The sequence below is a fragment of the Gamsiella multidivaricata genome (assembly GCF_025024155.1).
Source record: "Gamsiella multidivaricata strain RSA 2152 chromosome Unknown BC939scaffold_18, whole genome shotgun sequence".
Classification (NCBI taxonomy): domain Eukaryota; kingdom Fungi; phylum Mortierellomycota; class Mortierellomycetes; order Mortierellales; family Mortierellaceae; genus Gamsiella; species Gamsiella multidivaricata.
In genome coordinates, this window is record NW_026251726.1 from 351,969 (window position 1) to 372,585 (window position 20,617).

Genomic DNA, 20,617 nt, shown 5'->3' on the forward strand with positions numbered 1-20,617 from the left:
CGATAATGGCAGGCAGGCCTTCGCTCTCCAAGGCTGCGCCGGATCCTAACTCGCTTGGCATCTTTGTCCTGGGCGTGTCTCCCAAGGCTGTCTACTCCCTCGCGCACGACGTGGAAGTGACGGGACTCCTGAACCCACAGCAGTATCTCCAAGGGTTTTATTCGATCGTCAGCATGACTACCCGAATGATGTTTCCGAACCGAAACACTGTCTTCAACCAGTTCTTTTCTTCGGGACCAATGCCCATGAAATATGTCTGTGAAGCCGGCCAATATTATTCATCTACCCGTAATATTTCTAGCGAGTTGCAGACTGTTAGAAGCCCAGGAGCGCTATCGGTTGGGACCTCTTTCTCCGCTCTGTCGATGGCGACAGACAGCAAGTCCATGCTGTGCATTGATGAGAGCGGTCATGTCAAGGTCCAGTCCATGTGCCAGCGATGTGCGATTAACACATACACCAATCAGACGGATTCACAGCAGTGTATGAGCTGTTCGTCTGGACAAGGGACTTCTGGTACAGGGCAAAACATGTGTCAGGTCTGCTCTGACGGCATTTGTGAACCGTCCTCAGGGAGTAAGGCTCGTTGTAATGAAGTCTGTACTTGATGATGTTTGTTGACATGTTATATTCCGCTCACAGTCGGCCGTCTATGCTCATGATCTTTTAGTGTCCTTGCAAGGGATTCTGATGGCGGTGCTGATCCCGATAGCTACGGCCTCGCTGTTGGTGGCCCTCATCTTTTACTGCTGGCAGCGACGCAAGAAGTTCATCAACGAAAGAAAGATGAACGATGACTCTTGGCAGCTTGACCTTGCTAAACTCCTCTACAGCGGCATTGGCGGAGAGACCGACGGAACCTACGGTCTCCCTCGTATGAGCAGTCCCGGAGGTGCGAATAGCATTGTCCTTCCCGCTATCACCGTCGGCGGTGTCTCGGCCTTCAGTGCTCTCAAGCGAAGGTCGTCTGCAGAGTTTGGTCCGCGCCTAAGCAATGAACCTGGTGTCGATAGCGCAGAGTCGTCACTTCCTTCCCGAAGCGCAGGTAGTCGATTTGGATCCGACCATGTGGCTAGCACGGGCCCACGCTCCGCGTCATCGTAAGTAGACTGCTCGTGGCATGTCTTTTCTTTTTCTGGTTCCTTTTTTTTTTTTTTGCTAATCCAAGATGCTCTTACGCTCCAATAGCAGCAACAACACAAAGTCGATCCAGCATTCGAACAGCGGCAGTCAGTTCTCTCTGGTTATGAGCCGCGGATCATCTGCTGTTGGTACTTGGCGCAGTATGCCTGTTTATATCAAGAAGATCGGCTCCAAAAAGGTCGTTGTGAACTCTGATCTACGCAAGGAGATCTTCAATATGAGGGAGCTCCGTCATCCCAAACTTGTGGAGTTCATCGGTGTTTGCCTTACTGTACCCAATATTTGCGTCGTTACAGGTATGTATCGAACGAAGAGGAATTGCTTCGGATTGAGGTGCAAGATCGTTATGAGACGGCAATGACTAATTTTTTTTTCGATATTTGATGTTCTGTTCCCGAATAACGATAGAACTTGCTCCCAAGGGTACTTTGGCTTCTGTCTTGGCCAACATGGACCATAAGTTCACATGGCTCTTCAAGTTCTCTTTCATGCAGGACTTGTGCCGTGGAATGGAGTTCCTTCACATGTCCAAGATTGGTTTTCATGGTCGCTTGACGAGTATGAACTGTTTGATCTCTTCTCGCTGGGAACTCAAGATTGCTGGATACGGACTGAGCGGGCTCTACAAGTCCCAGTTGGAACCCGTATCGCAGCCCAGCCTCCTGAATGAGAAGCAACCAAAGCAGAAGAGTTCTGGACGACCATGGTTCTCGGAAGCTCATCACGCTCCATTAGAGCATGACACATCGATGCCACAACAGGGTATTTACGATTTCAGCCAAGAGCCTCTCCGAAGGAGTAAGGAGCTGCGTGATTTGATGGAGGGTGGAGACATGGATCACAGGAGCTCATCTATTGGAGTGGGATCAATTGCTGACGAGGATACTGGCGTGTCTTCAGGCGCACCCTTGTTCTCAAGTATGAAGCCCAGGAACAGTAGCGGCAGTCGTTACAGCTCCAGCACGCCGAACACCGGATTCTCCTCGGCCAGTGCTATTTCGGACGGCCTTGAGCATTCGGGTTTCGACGACCCTTTTGATTGTATGCCCTTGATGTGGGCTGCCCCCGAATGTCTCCATCTTAATAAGAATGGCGATTATGAAGTCGCTGGCAATCAGAGAGGCGACTTGTATAGGTAAATCATTCTAGTCATTGTCATTGGTATGCATGCATAGCAGCGGCAGCATTAGGCCACTAACACTAGACCTTTTTTTATTTATTTTCCTCGTGCCTCTCCACAGCGCCGGAGTTATCTTCAACGAGATCTTGACGCGTCACCTGCCATACCATGACCACATCGACTTCCCTAATGTGATCCAGCATGTAAAGGAGGAGGATCTTCGACCGACCCTTATCAACCCTGAGGAATCGACTTACTCAGCCGAGGACCGCGAGAACATCGAGCAGATGAACCAGCTCATCCGTCTGTGTCTCGCGAAGGAACCCACGACTCGACCCCACTTTACGGCGATGCTTAACAGAATCAACGATATCAACCCTCACAAATCGAGTGATTTTATCAGCAGTATGGCAGCTATGCTGGAGAAGTATGGTAATGACATGGAGGAACTCGTGCGTGATCGGACCAGGAATCTTCAGATGAGGACACAGGAGCTTGAGGAGGAGCGCGCCCGGACTCACCGCCTGCTCGTAGACCTTCAGAAGGCCAAGGAAGGGGCTGAGGCGGCAGCGACAGCAAAGTCCAACTTCTTGGCAAATATGTCGCACGAAATCAGGTATGGTGGTTTCTTTGTAATGATCGTGGTATCAACATAATTGCATAACTAAATGAAGACATGGCCCTAACTCCCCCCCCCCCCCCCCCCCCTTTTTTTTTTTGACTGACTGACTGACTGGAATAGAACCCCTATGAATGCCGTTATCGGTATGTCCAGGATCCTATTGGACTCCGAGCTGAATCCCGAGCTGGCAGAGTGCGCGGAAACGATAGAGTCTTCTGGCAACCAACTCATGACCGTTATCGACGATATTTTGGACTTCTCCAAGATCGAGTCTGGAAACCTGAAACTGGAGCGCCGGCTCTTGGACCTAAGCTTTGTTATGGAATCGGCCGTCAATCTAATCAGCTCTCAGGCTACATCCAAGAACCTAAACCTGATCTATGAGATCGATAGGAAGTGCCCCGTAGAAATCATGGGGGACGTTACCCGTATCCGCCAAATCCTTTTGAATTTGATGAGCAATGCCGTCAAGTTCACAAAGGAGGGCACGATCCATGTATCTGTTGTTGTTGAACCCCTGCCCGAAGTCAAATTTGAGGACGAGCAAGAGATCAAGGTGGACTCGACAAGATTGATGCCTCCGACTAACCACAAGAAACGAGGCACGTCAAGCGACTCTCCAAAGACCATTCGACCAAGTGTACAGCCTGCTTCTGAACCAAGCCCGTCATTTTCACCAAAGACGGCCAATAAGGCGGCCACCAGCCCCACTTCACCTCAGTCGACTGTTATACAGGAGAGCAGTAAAAACGAGTCCATTTTGGCTGAAACAGCTGAGATGGGCCGTACGAGCTCCGGTTCTTTGGTGGCGCCACAGACCAAGCCAGTCAGGCTGCTCTTCGCTGTCAAGGACACGGGTGTCGGTATCCCCTTCGATCGATTTGACAAGCTGTTCACTAGCTTCTCTCAGGTGGACGAGAGCACAACAAGAGAGTACGGGGGCACTGGTCTGGGCCTTGCGATCAGCAAGCGGCTTAGCGAGATGATGGGCGGAAGTATGTGGGTCAAGAGCACGCCCAATGTCGGGTCGACTTTTTACTTCAACATTGTTCTCGATAGCCCCATAGGATGCCAGACATACGAGGAGCAGTTCGAGCTCGCAAAGCTGGCGGATAAGAAGCTTGTGATCGTCGATGACACGAGGATGGGCCGCAATGCTTGGAAGAGTCGAACGGACTCTTGGAACATGAACCAGGTCAAGATCATGCGCAGTGACCAGATTCTCCAGTACCTGAACGAGGACTCTCCATCTGGTGAGCACGAAAGGGTTCAGGACAAGATGGAGGCCTTGATTATAGAGACAGACCTCAACGAATCCCTGTTTAACAGGCCCGAAAATCTTTTGGACGTTATCCGGAGGACCGCGGCTCGGCACGTCGATCAAGCCGTGGATTTCAAGGCAAATCAAGAGCCGCTGCCCGCCATACCTGTGATTATTTTCAAGAACATGAGGGATGTCAAGACGGCTGCGTCGACGTCGACCTCCTATCACGGTCATGCTCGACGGGACGCCTCCCGATGGAGTGGCGAGAGGATCTCGAGTAGTGATGCTGGAGAAGATAAAACTCCGGTGCGCCATTCTCGTGGATCCAGTCCTCAAGAAGGGCCCGAGTCGTATAGGAAGATGTATAGGCATCACTCGGACTCGTCAACATCATCTCTTGCTCTGGAAAAGGCCTCTCTTTCGACCCTTGAGAAGCTTACAATTCCACCAGCCTATACCACAGGGGCAGGAAATTTACTGACGCCACACACGCAAGCGACGTTCTATGAGCAGAGTGTGAGCAGTATCGATCATCTTTCGACTACTGCCCAGTCGCCGACACCTTCTTTGAACCGGACCAGCTACTTTAGCAGTAGTGATAACGAGTCTACTACGCCAACGTCCGGGGAGATGCTGATTGTTCATGGTCCTGTTCGACCCAAGGGTGTGTTTGCAGCGCCGGTATACTTTACGAAGCCGATCCGCCATTCCAAGGTCTTGCAGACGCTGGCAGAGGATCCTATCAACATGGAGTTGGAGGTGGAGGAGTTACATCCAATGAATAACTCTACCTCTGGATTGACGCTGTTTAGCAGCGCTGTTCGAACCATGCCTGCGTCTATTTCGCTCCTTCCTCCCGCCTCAACGAAGGAGACGAAGAAAGCGCATTCTCTCCAGGGGTCCCTAGACGCGCGGTCCATACAAGAGTTGAGGGAGCCGTCCATTAGGCTGGCCCCTTCTTTGGCGGAACCGGTAACATTAACGGTCCCGGCTGCGCCTGCATCGACAGATAGCTCTCTACCAATGTCCAGACACAAGAATGGCTCCGAGTTCCATGCTTCTCGATCGCGGGTTGCGTCCTCTGGGTCAGGTGCTGATGTCAAGATCCATGAGCACCAGCCCCAATCTGAGCCTCGATCTCGTGGCTCTGAAAGCATGGAGACCCCCATAACCAAAAGGCTACCGCTCAAAGGTGGTCTGGCTTCAGGAACGCCCAGGAGAAAAGCAGGCGGGTCTGCTACTGGTACGCCCAACTCGGCCGGAGGATACTCATCCCCATCTTTGGCCGCAGTCGCTGCCGCATCTTCATCTACGGCGCGCAAGCTGGCCAAGGTCAAGGTGCTGGTCGTGGATGACAACCCTGTCAACCTCAAGGTTGTCTGTAAGATGCTGGCGCGCCTTGGTGTCGAGCCCGATATGGCCAACAACGGACTCGAGGCGGTTGAGTTGATTGAGAAGAAGGCGGCATTGATACGTTTGCAGGAGGACCCTCCGTTGCGTCGGCCCTCAAATGGAGGCATTCAGTTGGATAGCGGCAATGGAGATTCTGGAGTCGGATTCTCAGACAAAGGAAACCCTGCCATGACGACACCGACACTTGCGACGACATCTGCAATGTTGGCGCCCGGTCCGATAGTCAAACAGCCTGAATTGGCTTCCTCGGAGAACAGTGAGAGGAGCACCAGTGGCGGTAACGACGACAGCAAAGGGCCTGTCCAAGGCAGCGACAAGAAACGCATTGTGCCATACGACTTGATTTTTATGGATGTCTGGATGCCAAAGATGAACGGACTGGATGCGTCGACCTTCATCCGTGACCACCTGTCTGGCGGCACAGTGAACCAGCCGTATATCATTGCGATGACGGCGTGTGTGATGCCAGGAGACCGCGAGAAGTGCATTGCTGCGGGCATGAACGACTATATCAGCAAGCCGCTGCGGAAGGAGGAATTGGAGCAGTGCTTGCGCGTGTTTACAAACCAACATTTGAAGCAGGCTGCTGAGTAGTATATCCTCCACCGAGAAGCGGTTTTTTTTTTTTTTTTTTTTTTTTTTTTTCCCTCCTTTGTTGCCTCAAACGGTATAGACCTAAACAATAAAGCCATGTTCTCATGATAGCGGAAGTTTTTATTATCGATTTAGGGAATATCCATTATTTACAGGGTATGGATGCCGAAGGACCTGCTGCTGGATCCTGCTCTGGACCTTCTTCTTCTTCTTCTTGAGCGAATTTCTTGTCCTTGACATCGTCCTCAAAAGGATTATACCCCGGTTTCATTTCCTTCTTATCGTCCACCCACAGCGGCAATGGAGGAAGCGACCTATGCTTCTCGTCAACGTTATCCTTCAAATGACCCGCCGCGAATGCAGGCTGGTGATACGCTCCATATGGATGCATCTCAATAGCAGCCGGAGACGGTACCATCGGAGACGGACACGGAAATGGCACGGCTACAACCTGGGCATTGCCCAATTCTACGTCATCATAAACTTCAACGCGCTTCTTCATCTTGCCGCGTTCGTTCTCGACGCCCGCCCAGGCCGCCAAACGTGGGCTACGGGTGCGGTTCACGAGGACGATGACGGCGATGGCCTCGATAATCGCGCAGATGGCCACAACAGTGACCAAGATCATGGTGATCTGGTCAAAATGACACAGAATGGTAGTCAGATCCGGGAGCTTGATGTCCGGGCAGAAGAAGAGGTCGTGGGGATCATAGGCACTGAATTTGTTATTGAGAGCTATACCCTGGGAAGAATCGCGAGGGAAAGGAAGGGAAAAGACGAAACGTCCCTGGGTCTCGAAGGTCCGGACGGTGATGTTGAGCAGCGCGGCACTGATGGCCCAGAGGATCAGGAGACGGATGATGGAGAAGGTGGTTTGGCAGCAGGTTGGAGGCTCGGGGTAGTGGAGCGCTTGGGGTTTCGGAAGTTCATGCATCAAGGCTTCCGTGGACTCGGGAGAGGAGGAGGAGAAGGAGGTCGGGGGCAGGTAAGGTGCGTGGTGTGAGGTTTCGTACGCGGCCTCGATAGAGGCGCGTTCGCGTTGGACACGACGGTAATTGGAGATGCGGTGGACGATTTCGGAGGCGAGGATGATGAGGACGAGGACGCCGACCAAGCCCATGTGGGCGTAGAACTTCCAGGTGAAGACGACTTGGTTATAGGTCTGGTAGACATGGATGAAGAAGATGTCGAAGCCCAAGGTGGCGAGACAGAAGAAGAGGAGCACGTAGCGTATCACTGTCTGGGATCTCTCGAGGCCCATTGTGTATATTGGTGGTTATTCTCTCTGTATGGGAGCGCTTGAGCCTGCGGTGAGTCGAAAGGAGGATTAGTGGATAGAGAATATGAAGGAGAATGTCTGCGGTTCTTGCCGTTGATGATACTAGGGAAAAAAAAAAAAAAAAAAAAGGACGCGATATCTTTTCTCGCGAGATTATAAATGGAGGGGGGAGGGGGTTTAACATGACCCATCTCCTCACGTTCATTTTGATTGATCTGCTTTGTCTGCGTGCAACAGCCATGCGTCGTCTATCGAGACGCGCTTTGTCTTTTCGAGTGTGCCGCACCTGCAGCGGTACCGAGGATGGGTGCAGCCTTTGTCTTGGCAAAATCAAGACTAGGCTGCAGTTGGTTCGTGCTTGAAATTTTGCTTTTGGGTTTGGAAGGCTGTGGTGCCTTTGACGACATGATTCTCTTTTAGCTGCATTAGGGCTTTTTTTTTTTATCTTCCTCCTGGATGTCTGTCGCATTTTTTTCTCTTGGCGTTTCCGTGTTTTTCTTGGCCATGCAATGCTTCTGCATGGCAGACTCTTCCTGTTCGACTATAGCCAACGACAGCCAGTGCTATTGATTGTGTACACTTGGAATAGAAAAAGGGGATGCCAAGCAAATACTGACAGATCCTGCAGCTGTAGCATCCTAACGCACCAAAAAATAAAATGCCTGTGTGGCTATTTATCGGTAATATCACCGGCTTTTGGGGTTTCCCACGGTTTTTTGTATATCTCAGCTTGCTTTCAAACGTGAATATATCGCTTGTGAATATATCGCTTGCTTTCGTATGCGAAAGCGGGAACTTTTCTGGTTGCCAACTGCAATGCAATAACAAAGTTGGTGACAAATTACAAGCTGCTTAGGATGCTCAGGCACCAGATACCAGAATAAACAGGTGCCTTGAAGCCAAGTGCACTACTCTGCATAGCCGAACAAACGACGCTGCATCGTTTAGTATGCTCAACTCGACGAGTAGGATAGAACGAAATTTATGTTCCCTATGGTTGATTTTAAGCGAGTGATTGACAACACGGTTTATTGTGTGAACCACATCAAGTAAATACATCGCCTCTAAAGCTCATCCTTCTTGGTATGGCTGTCGTGTGTGGTTTTGGTTTGCGATTGTTCATGCACCTCAGTGTGCCTTTGTCCCTGCTTCTGCTGCTGGCTGCGTTCGGCTTTGAGTCTGGCATTGACCTTTTTGGCAAACTCGGTCGCCTCGTTATCCAAACTCTCCCATTCCTTGATCTGACGCCTAGCACGATCCAGCTTGGGCTCCCTCGTCAATGGGTTATTGCACTATAACAACGATAATAAGAAGGAAGAAGCAGGTTAGTCGCTCCGTAATGATAGCACTACGTTATGTGCATATGAGAGCGAGCCATTTGATGTCCATTTGACCTACCAAATCGATGGTCTTTGCTTTCGCCAGACCCTCATCACCGCACCAAGTCTCGCACCAGAGCCACTCCTGGGGCAACGAAAAAATCGGCACCTCATTCTGCATATTGTTGGGCAGATCCTGGTCCAGATTGGCCAACGAATGAGGGTCGCGTGACAGCTGCTGATAATGACCTCGAAGACGGTCTCCTGCCTGCATCTGACGGAATCTAACCAAGTCGACCACATACAAGGCCGAGATATGATAGGGTTTTTCGCCGAGGTGGTCTTTCCAGTAGCCTTGGTTCCAGAATCGGAATCCCTCCATCTCTGTGCGGTCGTTGCACATGGGTGTGTAGCCATAAGGTGCACCGTGAAGGTCCAGATCAACCAGCTCCTTCATATCAGTGCGAACAATCTAAAGGCATATATTCAGAATATCGTAGATTTGACATTAGATCCATCCATTTCAGATCCGTGACAAGATTATTCTCCTGTTGCTGAGATAAAAGATCCGGCAATATTGCGGACGTACCTGGTCTGCATCGACGAAGATGACTTTATCAAGGTCCAAGGGGAACAGGACATCCAGGAACAAAATTTTGTACGCCCAAATGATTCGCTGCTTCTCAGTCTGCGCACGAAGCCAGTGTGGCCAGTTGTAGGTGACCAGCTCATAGTCAAAGTCATACTCCTCTGCCATATGAGGAATGAAGTCCTATGGAGAAAAGAAGAAATATTTAAGCAATTAATTCGTTTCTTGTCATTCGACGCACTACAGTGGGGCTGCAAAGCAATCTCACCTTGAACGAGGGCGACAAGAAGTTTTCAATGAACCAAAACTTGACACGACTGTCAGTGTTCTTGATGACACTCAGAATCATGATTGAAAGGAATCGCTCATACAAATGTCCAGAGGCAACAGAAAAGATGTTGATCTCGGCCTTCTTCTTGGCAGGAACCTTATCACCACTATGGGTGAAACCCTTGATACTAAAGATCATCGTCGACAACGATACGGCTGCACATTAGCGGCTGCACACAGCTTCATGCACATGGACTGCATGCATTATCGCAAGAACAATGAAATAACCCCCCCCCCCACTTACGTCGTCTTAATCGAATCCCAGAGGCCACCTCCTTCCTGAGTAGCCTCGTCCTGAATATTGGCACGTTCCATTCCAGGATTACGGACCAATCTTGGGTACAGCACCAGTCCCTCAAAGTTCGCAACCACTAGATCGCGCTTATCATTCTTGATGCCTCCAGTAACCCAACCCTCACTACCAATACTCTCGATCGAGTACACCTGAGAAGTGCGTCCAGGTCTCAGGACCATCTCCCACACACCAGGGTTGGCCTTGAGCTGGAAGTAGCCCATGTTAGCCATCACCAGTGTATCTGCAACGTGTGGCTCGGATTTGGTTCCGAGGATAAACTGCGCGCCCTTGGGTGGCATCTTTTGGGTCATATCACGAGCAAAGCCCTCGATGAGGACATGCTGTAGTTCAAATTCTGCCTGCACTCCTATCATGCGTGCTGTTCCTGTCAAACTGGACAGCTTGAGATTGTCGAGGTCGTGGATGCACACCTTGGAGGTGACAACCCATGCTGGATTGACATCCATGCCCAAAGTGAGGAGTGTGGGTTCAGGAAGTCCTGCAAAATAAGCGGTAGGCTGAGTAATAGCACTACATCAAAAGGAATAAAAAAAGAGACCGAGATGCAGTTCAGTATAGAAAAGAGGAATTGCATCCTATTGGATAGTCTCATGGCTGCCAACCTACCCGTTGCCATCAAAGCTCAGCTCAGACTCTACGACATAGCGGTAGAAACGCTTGATAGGAGCCTCCTTGAGCTCGAGCGAAGGTTGCAAGACAATGTCGACTTTGACGTTATCCAACTGCGAAAGCGTGAGAAGGATCGATGCCCAGCGCTGCGTTAGCTCGCTTGCTGGATCCAGGAGAGCCGTGAAGTGGAATAAAACATCATCATTTTCAGCATAGACTCTTGGATTCACAGTGAAGCCAGCCTCGTCGTCGTTCAATCTTTCAAAAATGCGCTCCCTGGTGATCTCGGCCTGGTTGATATCGTAGAGTCCCTGGTCAACCTGCTGAGCCGCTCCAAGAATAATTGAAGAAACCTTCATAATATTATTGGCGCTTGTCTTGATCTGCGCTTTCTCGAGCAGGCTCTTGATCTTGTCCACCCGCAGAGTTTTCTCGTAGTTGACCAGTAACTTAAAGTCGCCGGCGTCGAATGCTTCTTCAATAGGGCCGATTACCTAGAAGACATAACTAATTTAATACGTTTGTAGACATCTCGGACCGACCGTTCCAAACAATGAGAGTGGGCTAAACGTACCCTGCCATTCACGACGATGAAAACCTGGCCTTCCTTTGCTTTAAGGGTAGTCTTCAAAAACTGATGTCTAGCACGGTTACTTTCCTCCTCTCGTCCTTTAGATCCCTCTGTGGCAATCATGGCCACCTCGGGATGCTGACTAGTGGATTTCTGGAAGCTGTCCAAGAACGAGCTACCATCGGCAATACCCTGCAAAAGATCCTTCCAGAACCCAATCGATAGCGTCTTTCCGTCGACAGACGACTGGCGGACGAAATTTCCGAGCGACGGCCCTGACTCCTTCAAGGACTCTCCATTCTGAATAAAGGCCACGCGAACGTTGTCGTGGTTGGCTTCAAGGGCATTCAAAGATCCCAGTGCATTATCCACCCCATTCTTGCTGTCAAAATCAGCGACCAAAAGAACCGTGGTTGCGATAGTTGCTTCATCACCTACATAACCAGCAAGACATGAATGTAGGGTTAGACAATCTAAAGCCGAACAGGCGCTAAAAGAAGCACGTTGCTCTAATTAAAACCTACCAGCCGATATAAACGAAAGAGTATCGACAAAGGGGCGTGTTTGGCCCTGGACAAGGTCTATAATCTTGATAGGCGAATCCTCACTGATGAAAATGTATGGGTTGCGGCGTGTGTGGACCGTTGGCAAAGTGAGGAAATACTCGTAGATATTAGTGTCCTCAGTCAGTTCTTCGTTTGTGAGGCGCGCAGCCAAGAAGGCGGTTTGGCGGGGCGTCTCCGTCATCAGTTGCTGGCCATGATCCTAAGAACATCCAGAAAATTTGGGGTTAAGAGCTGCCTGTAAGCAATGTTGTATGTCATCTGGAACCCTTAATGGCATACCTCATTCCAGGCAAAATATTTGCCGTTGATAAAGTGCGAGGGAGCATTGACGCCAATATTGTCAGTCATCGCTTGCACAGTTTTCAACCAGCTACGATAAACTGAGTCTGGAGCAATAACTTCCTCATACTTCATCTCGGGGGTATTAGTCGTCTTCAGCTTTGACGACTGCATGGTGGACGCAAAGTTCTTACGAGACGCAGACGCGATATCCTGGCCTCCATGAACCATGTCGATCAGCGTCTGTATTTTAAGGGAAAAACAAGGATTAGAGTTCTGTGGTTGATAGGCGGTCGTTGCAAACCCTCAAATATCCGTTCCTTTCCGCCGTGTTCTCACCTTCTTCAAGAAATCTAGTCCTCCCCTGATACCATGGCGATTCACAACATGTCTCCAGAGCATGGCCATTCTCGCATCTATATCAAATATTTTATACCGTTTGTTAGCCGTCGCGGTAGGGGCGCTATGCGTAAAATCCTCCAGCATTTCCGTTGCTGTAGATCGTGTTGACTCTCACCTTCGCCATCCTCGCTTCTGACCAGCGGGAGAACGCCGAATCGGAACGGGATCATCCGTTGAATAAAGTTGGCCAGTTCGAATGAAACCAGCTCAAGGGATTGGGGAGTGCTGAGATCAATCACAAAGAGCGAATTGATCATGTTTCTGCGAACCTGGTGGAACTGTCCGAAAGTCGGTTGCAGAATACGAATCAGACTAGGACTCCAGTCCCGGTATCGGATGTCGCTCTCCAGATCATTCAACCAAACAATCAGGTTCTGTTCTTTTGACTTGTCGCGCACGTCAAAGACGCCGGTGGGCGCATCTGATCCAGGTTCCGATTCGTCCTGCGAGCCAAAATCGGTCAAAAGATCGACAGCTTTTTTGCTAGATACACCGATAGTCGCAAGAGAGGACAGTGTTTCTCTTTCGCGACGAAGAAGGCGAATCAGGCTAGAAAAGAACAGAAGAAGGTATGCGTCAGTGGCCAATAAGAATACTAAATCCTGATCAACAGAACGGAACAAATTAGGCTTTGCATCGACATACTTAAATGGGTTCATCTTATGGTGTGGGACAGGTTGGTTGTTCAGCCATACTCGTGCCTGGTCGCCGCGGGTCACCGACATCATGTTGCTCTGGAAGACTTCCCTGAGAGTCTCGTTAAGTTCAAGCTTGGAGATCTTGCGCTGGTATTTCGGGAAGTCCTGCACAACAGCTACGAGTGTCTTTAGAGGATCTTCGGACTGAAGAACGAATTGAGCGGCCAACATGCCCAGAGCTATGGGACGACGGGAGGATATGCAAGCAGATGTCATTCGATTAGTTTCCCGTACTCTCTAGAGTCTATCGACACCTAATGCACGGTTCAATAGATCAAAAATCATGTCGTACCTGGGAGATCCGCCTGGCTGACTGGGTCAACTGAGGGCACTTCATCGCCAAAAAGCCCCTGACCATTTCCTGTCTTGAACACCGTCTGCCCAGTAGTACCACTATCGTCACTTTGCCCGAGATCTCGGTCATCGATTACGATGTAGTCCGTGTTCTTGAGCGCTAATTCGATGCCGTATCCAGCCAATGTAAGCGGAGCCCTGTTCTCTGGAGTTGTTGGAGGTCGGTAACGAATCGAGTACTGAAGACCATGCTCCTTAGAAAGAGTGTCGAGGTACGTTCTGAACTTTAAGAATTCTGGGTCAAAGACATCCGCGTAGAGGATAGTGAAAAGCCCTGGGTCAGTCCGTGATGACTGAATATGATCCAGATCCATGGTCGTCGGCTTGGCGTCCAACCTGATCGGGCGAAAAATAAGCGGATATATAAATCAGCAAAAAAAAAAAAAAAAAAAAAAAAAAAGTACGTTGAAAAGCAAAGACCTCCCGATGATGCTATTCCTTACTTTTTCGCGAACTGGTCCAAACCTCCGGCAACAATGGTTTCGAGCTCTGCCGCTGTGCAGATCTGGCGATCGTACCAGTCGATCCAAGCACCGCAGTCCGGGTTGAATCCTTGCTTTGAGGTCCTGTCAGGGACAATCGTGGAGTTATACAGATGATAGTGCGCCTGGATCCATGGAGCAGTGGTGTGCATGGCGAGCGACCACTTTAAGGTCGACAGTGCTTGGGGCTGAACATGGCCCTGGCTCTGGATGATCTGCAGACTTTTCTCGTAGAGGTCCTGCTGTGATTTAGCGCTCTCTAGGAATTCGGACTCTGTCAGTTGACGCATCAGCGGAAAGTACGAGGTCTTGTTTTCGACCGCGACGGCCTCCCTACGTTATCAATCACATCGAACAGCAAGGGTTGTCAAGTCGCGGAATCATAAAGGGTGTATCTCGAATTACTGGCGCTGGATACCGAGAATATGCATTCCAGAATAACATACAAAATCTCGAGAAGCAAGGGAGATGCGGCCCAGGAGGCGTGAATAGAAGCCTGAATCGGTGGCGATGATGCGACATCTGCCATAGTGGCCTGCATGGCGACCATGGCGAGCGCCAGGACGGATGTCCGCACGGGAGACCCGAGGACGCGCATTTTTGCGGTTTGGTGTATGTGTTCCTGCTGGTCCTGTCTCTGGTAGCTACCGAAGAGAGTCGCGTCTTGGTGATAAGTAAGAAGAAGATGGGATGAGGATGACAAGGAATGATGCGATGCAAAAGATTGCTGCCTTTTTGAAGTCGAGTCTAGAGGGACGGCGCGACGTGTTTGTTGGAGGCCAGCGGTTGGCTTTCCCGAAGATAGAAGGGCGATGGTAATCGAACCTTATTTCAGAAACGCGTTTTCTCCTAGGCTTTCACACTTGGAACGGTCCCCATGGCCAGGCTGTCGTCGCCCTCCCCACTTCAATAGCCTGCTACTAGTACCGATACACGAGTCTTCTTATCTTGTCTCCACCCACTACAGCCGCAACCGCGATCAGGTTCAGTCCAACATCGAGGAACAAGTAGAGCTTTCCCGACAGGCCACTCCTCCACCCCAACCGACTCATACATGGATTTGCTTTTCGAACTCTACCAAGTCGAGCAATACATCCACCACTTTCAGGAAGCATTCCGAGTTACAGTCGCATCCAGGATCATCCAGGACTCATCCTCAGCTAAATCACAGTGTGACCATGTGCGGTATCTCGCCGGAGATCTCTGACGAGGGCCTGATCCAGATTCCACAACCACCAGCATATCTGCGCCTGCTCGAGTACCAATATTGATTTAATGATCAAGCAATCGCACATGAGCTGGTACAGGGACAGGATGAGTTCTGAAAAATGGAATAGCTGATGAAGCACGAGTGCAGAGAGGCGTGAGTCTGAGGAGCATATGCTGAGACAACGCGCCGAATTCGAGAGGGAATATGGAATGGATCTGAAGTAGCTAAAGTGCTAGATTATCAGCAAGGGCATCTAATGTCCTTCTCGTTGGGTTTCCCATCATTTTTCTCGCTCTTGTTTTCTCTCATTTCGCCTCCTTTGTTCCGTTGACAGGATTGAAGAGCCTTCATAATAGTCCTTTCAGCATAGCATCACAATGATATTAAACTATGAGTATACGATATACGGTATTAATCGTATAGATCGATGGCAGGCGCTTTCATAGCCTGGGGGACGTTTATTGATAACATTTATAAAGTCGATATCCTTGTTGGCCACGCCTGGATGTGTAGACGGGTTGCATGTAGTCAGCTCCTTGAAAGACTATGCAAAGGATCACCCATGAAGGGTGCTATGAAGGGCAGCTGAGGTATGATGTGTGGAAAATGTCATGGAATTGTACTCTTGTCCTGTTCGCCTGATATACTCGCGCATCTCGGCCGCGAATCACTGGCAGACGCCGTAGTTGTGTTCACGCTCAGGTCGGCCGTATCTTCATGTCGCACCACAGGTATCGGATCCCGAGTAGTATTTTCTGTACTCACGATGGCTGCCGAAAGATCCTTGCTACTCGACCCCGAAATACCATGGTCCCTCTCCCTCTGAGTCTGCGCTTCCAACTGCTCCGGTTCAGAAGTCGTCAAATGGCACTCTGAGTTTTCTGGAAATGGAAACTCTTCGCTTTCGTTGTGGACACCGCTCTTTAGCCCCCTGGCATCGTAATGGTCGGCATCGTATCCATTAGTTTCGCCGGTATCGGCAAAAGCATTGGCTGCTCCTCGTTTCCGCCCATAATTGTATTGGGGATTGCCAAAGTTCCGATGGTTGCGATGCTCTCTGCCTGACGGGTATCCATCGAACACAACGTGCTGACCCCTATCGTATGAGATATCGGTCTCAGCGAGCGCTTCTTTGATACTCGTTCCATGCGCCATCCTCTCTGGTACTGCGTCCATAGCGATTTCTTGGGAGTCAGTTCCACATGGCTCGCTGTCCTCCACAATAGTACTTGGTGAATCACTCTGTGCTACCGTGTTGGACATCCCTGTAATAGAAACATCATTTGAATCAGCGACAGGTATGCCGGAGGAGGAGGTGCATAGTTTGGATGGCGCTGCCGGCATATGGCCCGAAAATCCAGTACGCGGCAGCCGTCGCATGAAGGTCGTGCTCAATTTGGACGATGTGCCACTTGGTGAATGAGAATTACTGCCAGTGCTACCAAAAGACTCAGTGCTCAATCTACCGCCATTGAACTTAAGTCTTAGGAAGGGAGCATTTCTCGAAGATACTTTTAGTTGCTGATTAATTCTCGCGGCGCGTTCGCGGCTCTGCTGTCGTTCCGTGTCACTTGAGCTCACGCTTTTCTCTGTCAGATCGTCGTATACCTGCGGGCTGGCAAGCGCTGGTTTCGGTGATGATGAGGACGACGAGGCAGCTTGGAGATCTGCAACTGTTGGGTGGCCGAAATAGCCGTCGCTGGTGCGCTGCAAAGGATGGAGCGTTCGTTGAGTGGTTATGTCTCCCTGCATTTGATACGGCTGTCCAAACTGAGGGCTTGGGTATTCATTGTCGCATCGCCCACCAACGGCAACCCGCGAGTTCCCTGGCCCACCATCTAGAATGCTGCGACGGCGATCGGACCTGTTACCTCTGGGTTCTTGATTGATGGGCCTGCTAATCCAGTTCTCGTCCTTGATCTGTTGCCCTATTTCAACCCACCGGTCCATGGTCTCTTTATCAGGCAGTTGCACCCTCCAACATTGATTATGAATCGATATCACACGAATGACATAGTCACTCATGATTCCCCCGATTCCTTCGACACCCTCGTCAGGACCCTTGGCTCCATCCATATTACGAACATCAAGGCCCAAGTTAATCGAGAGGTGTCTCATGTTAGTAATGCGCGTCAAACCAGGCCCAGGCTTTAGAAATGAGCTCTGACGAGAAGGCGTTATTCCGGCGGTCCCTGGATCTGCAGTGTTTGCACCGCTTCGCAATTCTGTGGGCGTAGGTGTTTCTGCCGTCGACTGCGATGGTGCTGACGATTCTTCGTGCGACGGCAGTCTTGCCGTTCGTACCCTCTCCCTCCCTACCAATCCTGTCTGGTGCAGTTGTTTTAGATCCTTCTGCGGTACGGAAGAGAACTGTGTAATAAGTGCGGCCCTGTTCGTGAATGGAGCTGAGCTCCGCTGTGGGGCTTCAGTGGCAGTTGTGGCTGTGGTCGCTCTGGCCTTTGATCCAGGGTCATCCCTGCTTGCGGCAACAAAAGACGATCCGGAAACGCCTGGGTCGAGGGGTGAGGACTCTGGTGAACAATCATGCTGCGAGTAGCCTCGCTCTACAGAGTGGATAATAAGACTTTCTGATGTTTCCGTCTCAAGCTATGTTTGAGGAAGGTGAAGTGCTGCATGAGTTCATGGACAATAAAGAAAATCTGAGAATGATAATGCAATACCACAGCTCCCTTACATCGATTAAGACCATCAGTTTAGAGCAGGGCACAAAAATAACACGCGACATCCTCCACTGAGCCAAGAACCGTATGATGTACCATCGATGCCGCTGCACCGGAACGACAACCTAATAAGATCCGATAATTCGTCAGCGCACTTTCTAGATGAAAGGCTAGCTATAGGTTACAAAATGGCATGTGCTTACAGTGAACGAGTCCATCTATCCACAAATAATAAAGCAGGAAAAGACGGGTTGACAAAATTTTAGCACACGAAGACCCTAGAGGAAAACAGCCATCTGTTATAGTCCCCAAACCTTACCCTCATCTCCTGCAGCGAGCATATTCCAGAGTCATTGTGTGCAGTAAGGGCTTGAAAAGGGTATTGTTGGGGGCTCCGGCTTGGCAAAAATCCACCAAAGCTGTTTTTTCGCGACTGAAGATTCAGCTCTGGTATACTGTCATAAAAATCGCGCACTGAAAAGTCCGGAGTATCTAGAGATGCCACAGAAGGACGATGAACGTTTTGGAAGCCGGCGGGTATCGTTTCCACAGACAACATATCACTGGCACGATCCCTACCCGAATCGCTACCCTCGTTGGATGAAGCCGCCAAAATCTTAGGTGAGCCGAGAGGCTGGATATCACGGCTCGGTCTGAAGGCGTTTGATTGCCCAAATGTATTGTATCCTGCTGTCATTGGGACCGTGGTTGCGCTCAGCTTTCGCGAGTTTCCTCGAACCGGTGTGTCGTGGTTACTGCCGCTACCGGTATGACCTACATCATGCGCTGTTGCCACGTGGTTTGCCAGGGAAGGGGCCCGGTGTGTCCCTGTCAGTTGCGGGTTGTCAATCTCCAGTGAGTCCTGATCGTCACCAGCATGGTTCTTTCGGTGTCCTCGGCTCAGCAGGCTGGACTGGCCATAGTTTGTAGGACGGTGAACAGGAGAGGTGAGCAGGCTACTACAGTTTTCTCCCGATAGTTGACCGAATGGATACGACGAAACTAAATCCGAGATGTTAGGATTCCCCTGCATATCGACAGAGTGCCATTCAGAGTCCTTGACTGCGTTCCCTAAGGATCTAAATTGTCTTCCACCATTCTTCATGGTCCCTCCAGATGAGACCATTTTGCCGCCTCGCCTCATGTCCGTGATAGGAATGCCTGTTCCCATGATATTGTCCATGTAATTATCGCCTCTTCCTGCGGGGACATGGAGGCCATGCCTTTGGAGCCACAGATTCTTCAACTTTGGATAGAACAGAATGATATATTCGAGAAATCCACTGACAAGTATACAGACCATGGTGACATGGTAGGTAACTTGGTAGAGATCCGAAGGAAACGTTTGAACAATAATGATTATGATGACGAAGAACGTCAACATACTAAAAAAAATTCCGACCGAAGAAAGTGAACATTAGTATGTTTAATTCATGGCTGCAATTTCGTCCTCGAGCAATACCAACAGGAAACGACTGGTCAAATACAACGATATAGTACTCACTAGATTGTCAAAGCGATTGAGCGAGCCTCGTTCCAAAGGCGCGTGACATTACGCGTCTTGAATGCAAGGAATATCCCAAACAAAATCATAATAGCAGGAATGATTCCAATTACGATGGCCCAGCCAAGCTGAGAAGAGCTGGAGCTGCATATCGCCCAGAACTCGCTGTTATTAGTTCGAACCAATTTCGGCTCAAAATAGTCGACAAAGCAGTGGACGATGCAAGGGATCTATGAATAGAGTATCCAAGGAGACATATCAGCACGCAGCTCACGGTCAATAAAGTCGGGAATAAGGTTGATTAGACTTACAAAAGTAATGACGACAGGCATGGCGACGACTCGCAATAGATAGTGGTTCGATACTGCATGGTTGATGATGCTGACGCTGTTGAAAATACGGTAGATTCGATAATTCTTGACCACTAGGGCAGAGAGATTGATAGTCAATCCTATAACGGGGACCAGCAGACCAACTCTGCAAACTCCTGGAGCGGGGACACCGCCTCTGAAATATATCCATGACACTGTCAAAGCCAAGCCGCAAAGTTCTAGGATACAGAATAGGGGGCTGATTCCAAATGAATATGCGACAGGGAAATATTAAAGACCTGCTATCCTTTTGATGGCATTGGGCAATGGCCATGGATAATATAACCTACCTCGCAGATTTGATGATAATGTTGTCGCGGTGCAGAACAACGACAATAACGGTACATAATATCGCCACCATCAATATCGTGCACAAGATAGTCATTGTCAGTCCGAACGCTCCATTTCTGCTAGGGTTCAGCTCTATGAAAAGGGAAAAAATAAGAAAGCCTTAAGACACAATTCAGTTTTTCTTCTGCAAGCAATCCTATGCTGTGGCCCTGGAAACAATACCATCCCATGCAGGAGAATCTAGCGGAGGTGAGGTCGTGCCGTCATTGAAGGCGATTGGGGTGTTTATTGTAAGCGATTTGTTGAGGTATATTCCATTAGGAACACTTGTGTTGTTTTGAAAACTGGCAATGGTTACTCGGCTACGGATTCACCTCAATAAAATATTGAAAAACAGGTCAACAATCAATGGTGGAGGATGATTTTTCAACGGAAGATGGAAGTCAGACTGGACTTACACTTGTACTCGGTCTCCAGCATTGGATACAGTGAAGTTACCGATAGGCGTACTATACGACATCGATCCAAGGTATTTGAGTGACAAGTCTTGGCTCCGCTTCCCGTGCAGGATCTGGGTCAGCATCGTGTTACGCTCATTTACGTCGGGAAT

General features: G+C 49.8%; 5 protein-coding genes across 5 annotated transcripts; 2 read left to right on the forward strand and 3 right to left on the reverse strand.

The window, feature by feature from the left end:
- Positions 1-3,030: 3,030 nt before the first annotated feature.
- Positions 3,031-6,156, forward strand: BC939DRAFT_394896 (histidine kinase-like ATPase; the record flags this gene model as incomplete). Its single annotated transcript, XM_051552187.1, has 5 exons — positions 3,031-3,411; positions 3,703-3,933; positions 4,479-4,496; positions 5,263-5,594; positions 5,853-6,156. 5 exons carry the CDS (start codon positions 3,031-3,033, stop codon positions 6,154-6,156), a joined length of 1,266 nt encoding a protein of 421 aa, XP_051414329.1.
- A 101-nt stretch (positions 6,157-6,257) lies between these two features.
- Positions 6,258-7,540, reverse strand: BC939DRAFT_445406 (uncharacterized protein; the record flags this gene model as incomplete). The annotated part of the gene is made up of 1 exon (XM_051554801.1): positions 6,258-7,540. A coding segment is annotated over exon 1 (1,112 nt), but the record flags the coding sequence as incomplete, so codon positions are not given.
- Positions 7,541-8,456: 916 nt separating this feature from the next.
- Positions 8,457-14,743, reverse strand: BC939DRAFT_527243 (UDP-glucose:glycoprotein glucosyltransferase-domain-containing protein). Its single transcript, XM_051561407.1, has 15 exons — positions 14,397-14,743; positions 13,912-14,283; positions 13,407-13,804; positions 13,062-13,293; positions 12,532-12,965; positions 12,354-12,430; positions 12,015-12,257; positions 11,694-11,934; positions 11,173-11,603; positions 10,596-11,092; positions 9,918-10,499; positions 9,612-9,801; positions 9,344-9,526; positions 8,834-9,226; positions 8,457-8,727 (listed from the first exon to the last, which is right to left on the reverse strand). Exons 1-15 carry the CDS (start codon positions 14,546-14,548, stop codon positions 8,500-8,502), a joined length of 4,653 nt encoding a protein of 1,550 aa, XP_051414331.1. The 5' UTR covers positions 14,549-14,743; the 3' UTR covers positions 8,457-8,499.
- On the forward strand, positions 14,647-15,221 carry BC939DRAFT_501327 (uncharacterized protein; the record flags this gene model as incomplete). Its single annotated transcript, XM_051560150.1, has 2 exons — positions 14,647-14,765; positions 14,864-15,221. The coding sequence occupies 2 exons, from the start codon at positions 14,647-14,649 to the stop codon at positions 15,219-15,221; spliced, it is 477 nt and encodes a 158-aa protein (XP_051414332.1).
- Positions 15,222-17,520: 2,299 nt separating this feature from the next.
- Positions 17,521-20,326, reverse strand: BC939DRAFT_91117 (7 transmembrane sweet-taste receptor of 3 GCPR-domain-containing protein). Its single transcript, XM_051561989.1, has 8 exons — positions 20,230-20,326; positions 20,007-20,139; positions 19,657-19,915; positions 19,346-19,575; positions 18,421-19,226; positions 18,161-18,333; positions 18,045-18,059; positions 17,521-17,966 (listed from the first exon to the last, which is right to left on the reverse strand). The coding sequence occupies exons 2-8, from the start codon at positions 20,099-20,101 to the stop codon at positions 17,763-17,765; spliced, it is 1,782 nt and encodes a 593-aa protein (XP_051414333.1). The 5' UTR covers positions 20,102-20,139; positions 20,230-20,326; the 3' UTR covers positions 17,521-17,762.
- Between the last annotated feature and the right edge of the window lie 291 nt (positions 20,327-20,617).